Raw genomic sequence first — 9,386 nt, forward strand, 5'->3', positions numbered from 1 at the left:
CAGGCGATACATCACGCGCTACGTTTGTAGCGAGCTGTAGTCCTGCCATCTAAACAGGACTATGGACTCGGATGCATAGACTGGCCCGACTCAAAAAAGGCACGACTAGCCGTGTCTATGGTTCCAGTACCTCCGTTCTTAAATACAATAGCATAGCCTTTTTTACCACCATTACTTAATTACTACATAACTAAATTAAAATGATTACAACTAGATCTATCATCAAAATTATTTACAGTTTAACCTATATATTTATCTATTTGCCCAAACATTTGTAAAAAAGAGGAACAGTCAAATGAATGAAAAAAATCAATGGTATTACATATTTAACAGAGGAGGTAATATAACTTATGGGCGATCCACACAATAAAGCCTCCCCCAAAAAATAAATAAAATAAAATAACATAGAAGCTTGATGAAGCAGACAAGAAAAGGAATGGATCGAAATGGTTCATCACCATTCATGATGGAGAGGGCAGATCTGTCCTCTAGATATGATTCAGCATCACTCATAGGGGATGGGCGGATGGCGAAAATATGTTTGCCTGTACATGATGAGATGGAAACTTGGGCGTGAGGTATGCTTTGTTCTGCATGTTTGCAAACTGAGGATACATGAAGCTTCAACCATAAATTGTTGTTGAGGGCTTCAGGCCAACATCTGAGGTTGATGTATGGGAGTTGGACAAAACTAACCCTTCTGCTGTATTCTCATTCATCTGACAAATTCTGAATGACAAGACAATCAGATAAAAAATGTCAAGAAAAAAATCAAGATTGTTCCACAGCTAACAGTAGAGAAGGATTCTTAGGAGCAACAGGCAGGAGAATGTACAGGAAAGAATATATTATTTTCATAATTGCTAAATCATTTTTCTGTTGTTAGGGCGTGCATGGTGAGACTACTAGTAGACCTCATCACGGCTCGCCGTGCCTGAGCTTCACTGCTGTTTGCTTTTGCTGCCCATCATTTGGCATGCCGCACTTTCTTTGGCATCTCTATAACTTACAGCTGCATAACTCACCGAGTGTCTGGCAATCATTTTCTTCGCCAGAACGACAGCGCACCGCACTTGCACTGCGACAAGTTCGGTAAATGAACCAAACAGGCCCTTCATAATTCAATGCAGCCAATTTGTTCAACCTTCTCTCATCCTAAAATGGCTGATTCCATCCTATAATTGGTGACATATATGCCTAAAGAATAAAGAAGGCACACCAAACCAAAAGAACTGTTCAAAACTATTGGTGCTGGCACATGTTGTCACAATGTCACTTGACTAGTTACAAGCCATTTACTAGCTCCGGCCCAAACTACACTTCGTTTTGGCTTTTCTAGATACATATATTTTGCCATGCACCTAGATGTACACTATATCTAGATACATAGTAAAAACTATGTATCCAAAAAAGCCAAAACGAATTGTAATTTGGGACGGAGGGAGAACTAACTACAATATGCTGTAAACAGTCCATTAAAAATAAGTATTTAGATGACAGTTTCCACTCAATGTGATCTACAATGTAGCACACGTTTTGGTGTCATAAAGTAAGTCATGGTCAGTTGGTCACAGAAACAACATACCAGGCCAAGAGCCTCTGCTGCTGTTTTGATGTTAGCAGTAGTACAAGCCCTCCGGAATAAAGTTAGAAGGTGAACCCTCTCAGCAACTTGCAAATTCTTTTCGAGTCCAGCAGCCACCATTTCCATCTCTGCCTGTAGGTGACAAAAAAAGGGTGATTATGCATTTTAGCAATAAGGTAACCAATTAACCATGCAGTAAAAAGATTTAACAGTGCGAATATGTTTAGACTATTTCTATGTGTATACAAGACGTTTGGCTTCTACAGAAAAATACAAAGTTACCAAAATATCAATCAGGTATGTGCAGCATTAATCTATAGTTAAAAATGGATATCAATCAGCAGCATTAATCTTCTTAAGACCCAAGTTACCAAAATATGCAGATATGTGCTAGAGAAACTCAGGTATCTGAATAGAGGCATGTCAAAAATATTCATCAAATTGACACGAGAAAACTAAGCTTTCTATGAGAGATGCAAACAATAAAGGCGATGATGCAAATCATGTACTGCCCCAGGGTCTAAACATGTTATGTCCTAACCCATGATCAATCAGGACAAACCATGCCTAGCAAACTTACTAGGGCATTCCTCTTAGCTTTAAGCAACACGGATTTAACATTGTCTAAGACTTACACATGGGTAGTTGGGTATGTTGAACTTGTCTGGTTAAACTTGAATAAACCGACATTACAGAACTGAACTCATATGCAAAACCACAAAGAATAATTTGGACACATACAGTTTGACTAAGGCATCAACATTCAAGACTCACATGACAAGGGAGATGGGTTGAAATAAGAATAAATGCAAAAAGAAAAGTAATGCCAAAAGACAAGCTTTCATGTTCTATAACCAGATACATACAGAATTTTCCTCAGGAGGAAACATGTTATGAATTCTACAGATCTTCAAAAGCCCATCCAGTGCTTCAGGTCGTTTTCCTTGAATCTCTAGAGCCTGAGGACCATAAAAATATGGAATCAAAATGACCCCTACATAAGTGCTATAGGTATCTATAAGAGTCAAACTCTATATCCACCATACCCAGCATTGTAAGAAACATGTACGTGTGCGAGCAGCAACTGAAGCACATACAAGAGTGGCAGCACGAAAATTGTCCAATCCAATATTAGTAGCAAGACCAGCGAGAAAATCCCTTGGATTCTCATCATTAACTTGTGCTGCTCTTTATTAAGCACAAATATCAATAATCCAGATCATGCATGGAGAACAGATATGGTAAAAAAACGTGCACAGAAAACATTTACAAAAAGCTGAGAACATAGTAACCGAAACAGTTACACTTATTTATTTGCCATTACAATTGAATCCAATCCAAAATCTGGCAAAGGCATGGGTGCAGGTGGCGGAAGGACTGGGCAATGCGTGAGCGGGCGGGCTGAGCCTGGGGGGATGGAGTCCTTCAGGCAGACACTGTACTAGCATCTTTGGTTCATCGGCAGCATCGCCAATCCATAAATGGCAGCATCTCCTGATGAGGTATGACAGTGTTGCATGGCCCTCCTGCCCAAGCCCCTCGATTGACCTGGCAAATAGAACTATCCTGCAATCCGGTACCATTCCACAAACCCCATATCCCTGATGCCGTTTGTTGCAAGTTGCAACTATCTGGATGGCTTTGAATTAATTAAAAAAGCTATACTTGGTGGATCATTTTATTTACTCAAGAATGTATGCGGGCAGCCCAACTTATTTTTAGTCCATGCACGCAAGAAAAAGGGAAGGGACAGCAACGAATCAAGAACATAGTAGAATGGATTGGACAAGAAGAGGTCAGGGGTAATAATGTGTTTTCATCACATGTCCATCACAGCTTGACTGGTCAACAATGGCAAATAAGGGTAGATTTGCAGCATGGATGGCATATTTCATATTAGTCTTTTAGCGTCAACAGATTTCATATTGTAGACAGATGAAATGGCAATAAGGGATTATTCCTATGAAACCATGGACAAAAGCAAAATATACCTGCTGCAATCATCTAGAACAAAGTTCACTGCTGCTCTGTAGAAAGAATTACGAGCATTCTCAGTGTCAAAGGATACCTTTATGCCACATGTCTTGCATATTTTCCTAAGCTGCATACAAAAGCAAGATATGATTAGGCAACACTGACAAGCATATGGAACAAGTCCCAGCATCAATCCAATAATGATTCAGGTAGCAAAAGATTGTCAGATTTATATTTTTAATTATTTAACCAAAAATTCTAAATCTGTACTGTTGTGGCATAAAAAGGAAGGAAAAGCTGTAATTTTCATCCTTGCAAAAGTATGACTTTCATCCTATAAGTTTCAATTGGTGCAAATGAACCCCTTAACTAACTAAATTGATGCATTAATCACTCATGCCTTGGCTTAACAATAATTTAGTGCCACCTGACAAAGGTTTAGGAAGGGAAAATAAAGGAAACCGATTCTCACCAGAATGTTACAGTGATTTATCCAACTCAGCGTCCATAATATTTTGGACATTTGAGTAAAGAGCTTTTCTTTTTTCTTGTTAGTATAAGTGCACGAAGAAACATTTTTCACTCTAGCTATAATGATGTGGTTAAACAGTGATTAATCAAATGATTATGTGACATGAACCACTGTAAGATAACACTAAACCATTGTTAAGCTAAGGTAGAGATGACTATTGCAATGGTTTAATTAGTTAAGGGATTGATTTGCACCAATTGAAGTGTAAGGGATAAAAGTCACACTTTTGCAATATTTAAGGGGTGAAAAATACACTTAAACAACTCCTAATTCTTGTATCACTACATAGAGTAAAGTTTGTGATGAGTCCCATTGACACTTTTACAGTCACAGAAGCATATGGTAGTTTCCTAGGTCCACTTTAATGCTACCTGCTTCCAAGTCCTTGATTTCTACTAAAATAGAGAAACCAAAGTACAAAACAACTATGAACTATGAGAAGACAATATTTCCAACAAGGGAATCTACCTATGTAACTAGGATCTGGATGCTGGCATGAATTTATAGAGGGCAACAACACGAACCAAGAGTCTTGTGTTCAGAAAGCACATCAAAGTTGCAGTACTAAATAAATATAGTACAACCTGAAGGATCATGATTTTCCATAGGACTAAAGTAGTTTTACTGATGTCTCTGAGTAAACATCTGACATCTAATAAATTAACAGGGTGTGAAGAGGAATCTAAAGCTTCTTGAATGCAATAATGAAAACTAGCAAGACATTCGGAGACATGAAAGATTATAACACCACAGCTTTAAGAGGTAAAAAGCACTAACTTGAATTGCATCATCATATGTGTAATCTCTCCCAGTGATTCTATTATCAATTATTGCTGGCCCAAACAAAAGATTTACAAACTTCAGTAAGAAAAGCTGCAACAGAACTGTCTTGACAGTGATGAAAGATTTTCCACTTTACCTGGCAAAGAAACAGGTATAAGTTATAATTACGTATATGGAAAAGACTATAGCAACATAAACATGATGAAGGTAATTTGATTTGAAACAGAAACCAGAAGGTTTCTCAATTTGGCTTCACACTGGACTACTGTACATAACTACAGATGGAAAATTCATGTGATATATTATATTAATGGTTTTTAAGGTGCTGTAGCATCCTGTGGCATTGGGGGCATGCCTGGTTGTCTTAACAAGGACCTCGTGGTGTCCTGTGATGTAGGGGGAACGATTGGATGCCTAGGCAACGCCTCAAAAGACATGATTCTATCCATCATTCACCATTCAGCCGATAGGAACATTAAAATAATCGTCATGTACAATTATGAAGTGACTTCGAATTTGCAAATTCCAAAGTAACTTATCATGAAATTCTGGAACTAAAATCCATAGTCCACCTAACGTCCTAGTCACCCCACCCCCCTCTCCCCCTCTTCCTAAACCTTAATCTCTCCGTTTTTACAACATGACCTTAGAACTGTAAGATAATTAGGATTTCAAGGTAATAAGCAGGACAATGGCAAAGTTATGAGGCTAGATTCGAATTTCAAAGGTTACAACATCCAACAGTTTTGTATTGTTACTATCGCATAATAAAACCAAGGTGTAGAAATGAATAAAATGTGTTAGAAGGAATTCGTGATCCTTACATTTCTGCTCTTACTGGAACATTTATGTAAATGCTAAAGCTATTAGGAATCTTTAATAGTGAATCAGTAAGATAAATCAACAGATCTAGTATTTTGTATCATTTAAGCAGAAGGCCTAATTTTATGGAATATAACATCATACTGACAATGTATTTATAATATTTTAAAAACTGTTACCAGAGCAAACATTACCAATCCTACCACCCTGAGGAATGCAAAAGTTATACTTCTATCAATCACAACAAGCATTCAATTCCACAATTCTTCGCCTTTTTTTGTCTTTTGATAATACACACTGATTTAATTTGCAAGCAATAAACATCCAGCACCGTCAAAAGTATAAAACTAAAAGATGTAGCAAAGTGGAGAATTTTTGCAACATAATTTCAGAAATTATGCTAGGACCAAATACTTATGGCCGTTCACCTCGGACCAATCTGTTGGCCAGTCGCGTCCACTTCTCCATCTCTGGCCTTGGTTCCATTACTTTCAATCCCACCTCCGGCCACCAATCCGGGACCTTCGCTTGCGGCTCCCTCCTCCTGACCACCCTTGCTGGCTCTTGGACATGGCTAGTCAGGGCTGCAGACACAGGGGACGACGAAACAGCGACCACCACCTCCTTCCCTCCAAGGCTGCGGTCCCTCCGCCTAACAACCGCCCCGCCGCCACCCCGTCCACCCCACCAACCCCTCCCTAAACCCGGCCACCACCACGCCCGTAAAACCATCCCCAGCAGCGCTCGCGCCGCGACGGCGAAGGCGAGCGACCAGAGGAGCGTACAGGCAGCGAAGCGCAGCGACGAACGGCGGAACGTGATGACCATGCGGTCCCCGCCGACGTCGCGCGCCGCGTAGCGAAGGTCGCGGTAGGCCTCGTCTGCCTCGACTGCCAGACGGTGGAGCCGCAGCTCCACGCGCCGGCGGAGGCGCCAGAGCTCCATCTCGAGGACGCCGAAGCCTTCGTCGGTGGCGGGGGCCAGGGTGGCCTTGCCTCCGGAGCGTTTATGGCTAGGGTTTACATCGCGGAAGCGGCGGGAGAATGCTACCATCGTGGTGGTGGCAGCTCGATGGCCGCAGTTATGGTGTGAACGGTGAAAGGATGGGAGAGACGGTGAGAAGATGGCGGTGATTGTGGCCGCGGCCATCGCCGGCATAGAGGCGACGGCGGAGGCCATGGCATGAGGTGTGAAGTATCAGTATGACAGTATCTGAATGGGAAAATCTAAAGGGCACCCGGGTGTTCCGTCGCCCGGCGCTCGACTTTTGGGGCCGTCCGATCATTCGCGCAATGAATCCGTTACCTTTGGTCATCGCTGGCGATGACGTTTTGTTTTGTTATCTCTCCCTAGTACATGGGCCCAGCTGTATGTGTCTACTGTTTTGGTTTTGGGACACGCGCCCGTATTTCACGGATCAGTGCGGCCATTTCGTCTTCCCCGCGGGAAGGAGGTCGCGCAGGCGAGGGCGATTTCCAGGGTTTGCGCCGATCTCGAGTTTTCACTCCAATGGATTCTTTATTTGTGCGATAGAATTTGTGTCTATACCCGTTTAGTATCACCTTGTCTAATTTGTGGAGATTCTTATTTGCATTTTGGGAACCAAGTGAGGCGATTACTAGGGTTTTCGGCGTCATTGTGATATAATTTTTGGGAATTTTTATGGGTGTAGATGTCAATCAATCGCCATCTCCAGTAGGGTGCGTTTGGCACTGCTCTGAACCCGCTCCCCGCCGCTCTAGCTCTAGCTTCACGCCGCTCCTGCTCCCAGCCGCTTTAGCACCTCGAATAGTCTGTTTGGTGGCGCTTCCTTGTGGCTCCAGCTCCTCCAGGCCGGTGGTGGATCTAACGAGCAGCAAATCGAGCTTCTCCTTCCATGAATCGACCTCGTCGAGCAGCAAATCAAGCGGCTGCGGGGCGGGGCAAGCGGCCACTGGTCCTACAGGCGAGGGATGGATGGCGTCGGGCGTGGGAAGAGAGCCGTAGGCTTGCAGGCAGGGGCGAGCAGCCGTCGGGTGTGAGGAAGTGAGCGGCAGGCTTGCAGCGGGCGACGAGCGATCGCCAAACCTGTGAGCAGGGGATGAGCAGTGGCCTGGCATGGGGGAGCGAGCGGCAGCCATGCAGGCGGAGGTGAGTGCCGGCCTGTGGGAGCGAGCGATGGCCCTGCAGGCGGAAGCGGACTGGTGCGCGAGCGGACGGATGCGGGGAGCGGAAGAGAATTGGTGGGGAGCAGTTTTTTTCCGCTCACCACTCGACGTGATATCATGTGGATCGATTCCGCCCAATTCAAGGGAGGAGCCGGTGCCATTTTTCCCATTTGGCAGTGCTCCACGGAATCTGGCGCGGAGCGGAGCGGAGGGAGCATTGCCAAACGGACCCTCGGTATGCAACTCTGTCGAAGCCTAAAGCTACTATGTAGTCGTCGGCAACCATGCCGCTTCATCGACTTCAACGTGAAGCATTCATCTCGTATTGGACGGCCCACGTGCTTCTTTCTTAGCAGACTCTTAATGGTCTTCTCCCTTGCCATTTGGCAACACACTAGTGTTAATTGAATCTTCTGTAATCTAATTACCGAACCAACATATAGGCTCGGTCGGGCACTGTTTCCATATCATCTTGAGCATAACAAAAACCCTAGCTAGAATAGATAGATGTAGTTCGTCCCTTCCCTGGTGGCGACAGGTGAAGGCTCCTCACATTGGCTTGTAACCTTTACTTATCAGTCTATCTAGTTCTTGCCGGTTGCCCAGAATTCTGAGTTCTTGTTCTTCTATCCGAATTCTCTTGGTTGTGTCCTCTTAATTGGTAATTAGAGCCAACTCTTCCTTGGCAATTTTTTTCCCTTCTCTTCTTCAAGAGCCAATTCCCAGATCTTGTCTGATTGGCGTGGTGTGTGGGATGTTGCAGCTCACCTAAGTAAAATCCCTCCCACCCACCCAAATCTGTGGGAAACCGACCCATACTCCCTGAGTTAGCGGTGGAATTGGTACTGACGAGGGTTGCAGAGCAAGTCTGTCGGTGTTTCGGTCACTGGCTAGTAAATTTAGCGCCACGTTTCTCCGTAGCTCGATGGCTAATAGACGAAAGCAAAGATTTAGACTGGTTCGGGCAACTGCCCTACGTCCGGTATGGGATGGTATTCTTCATGTTCCTCAATTTGAATGCTGGGTGCTTACAACGGGGCGCTTACAAGCGGTGAGTGTGTGTGGTTGCGAGATTCCATTTTCAGAGAAGGCCCACTCCCGCCTTATATTCATGGTGGGCTGGGATACATTGCGTGAGAGAGGAGGGGTGCCTTGCCCCCCGGGGGTGGATCCCCTTGGGGTGAGGTCGGCTGTCCTACATGTGTCCTACTGGGGTCCCGAAGTCGATCGTGCTCCGCCGTTCCCCAAGACAAGTCCTGTTCGCTCGAATCGCAGCACCGCCTGACGTATCTTCTGGTCCGCGCCCCATCCCCACGGTAGGGGATGGTGCCATCGTACTTGCAGCACACCCCCATCCTGATGCGCCGGGGGAGAGCCTCTCGTGCGGTTGGTGCGCCCGCCCTTCCTCTCGAGGCTCGGGAGGTTGGGTGCACTGCTCTCCTCCGGCCGCATAGTCCAAGGCAAGGCCTGCTAGCGCGGCCCCTTCACCCTACGCCTAACAGCGTAGGGCGACCCTGTACCCATGGAGGGAGAGCGACCGGCG

The 9,386-nt window shown here is 44.6% G+C and overlaps 1 protein-coding gene across 6 annotated transcripts; it reads right to left on the bottom strand.

Annotated features, from left to right (window-relative positions):
- Positions 1-271: 271 nt before the first annotated feature.
- Positions 272-6,980, bottom strand: LOC112887220. 6 transcript variants are annotated; one of them, XR_003227531.1, is made up of 8 exons: positions 6,125-6,978; positions 4,869-4,924; positions 3,577-3,686; positions 2,632-2,773; positions 2,452-2,544; positions 1,586-1,717; positions 1,026-1,197; positions 272-729 (listed from the first exon to the last, which is right to left on the bottom strand). XR_003227531.1 is itself a non-coding variant. In XM_025953346.1 (7 exons), the coding sequence occupies exons 1-7, from the start codon at positions 6,873-6,875 to the stop codon at positions 712-714; spliced, it is 1,302 nt and encodes a 433-aa protein (XP_025809131.1). In that variant the 5' UTR covers positions 6,876-6,976; the 3' UTR covers positions 272-711. The 6 variants fall into 6 exon arrangements, 4 of the variants coding, with proteins under 4 accessions (XP_025809131.1, XP_025809133.1, XP_025809134.1 ...); XR_003227532.1 differs by lacking the exon at positions 2,632-2,773 and having other exon boundaries at positions 3,654-3,686; positions 6,125-6,979; XM_025953346.1 differs by lacking the exon at positions 1,026-1,197 and having other exon boundaries at positions 6,125-6,976.
- Between the last annotated feature and the right edge of the window lie 2,406 nt (positions 6,981-9,386).

This window comes from Panicum hallii, chromosome 3 (assembly GCF_002211085.1).
Source record: "Panicum hallii strain FIL2 chromosome 3, PHallii_v3.1, whole genome shotgun sequence".
Classification (NCBI taxonomy): domain Eukaryota; kingdom Viridiplantae; phylum Streptophyta; class Magnoliopsida; order Poales; family Poaceae; genus Panicum; species Panicum hallii.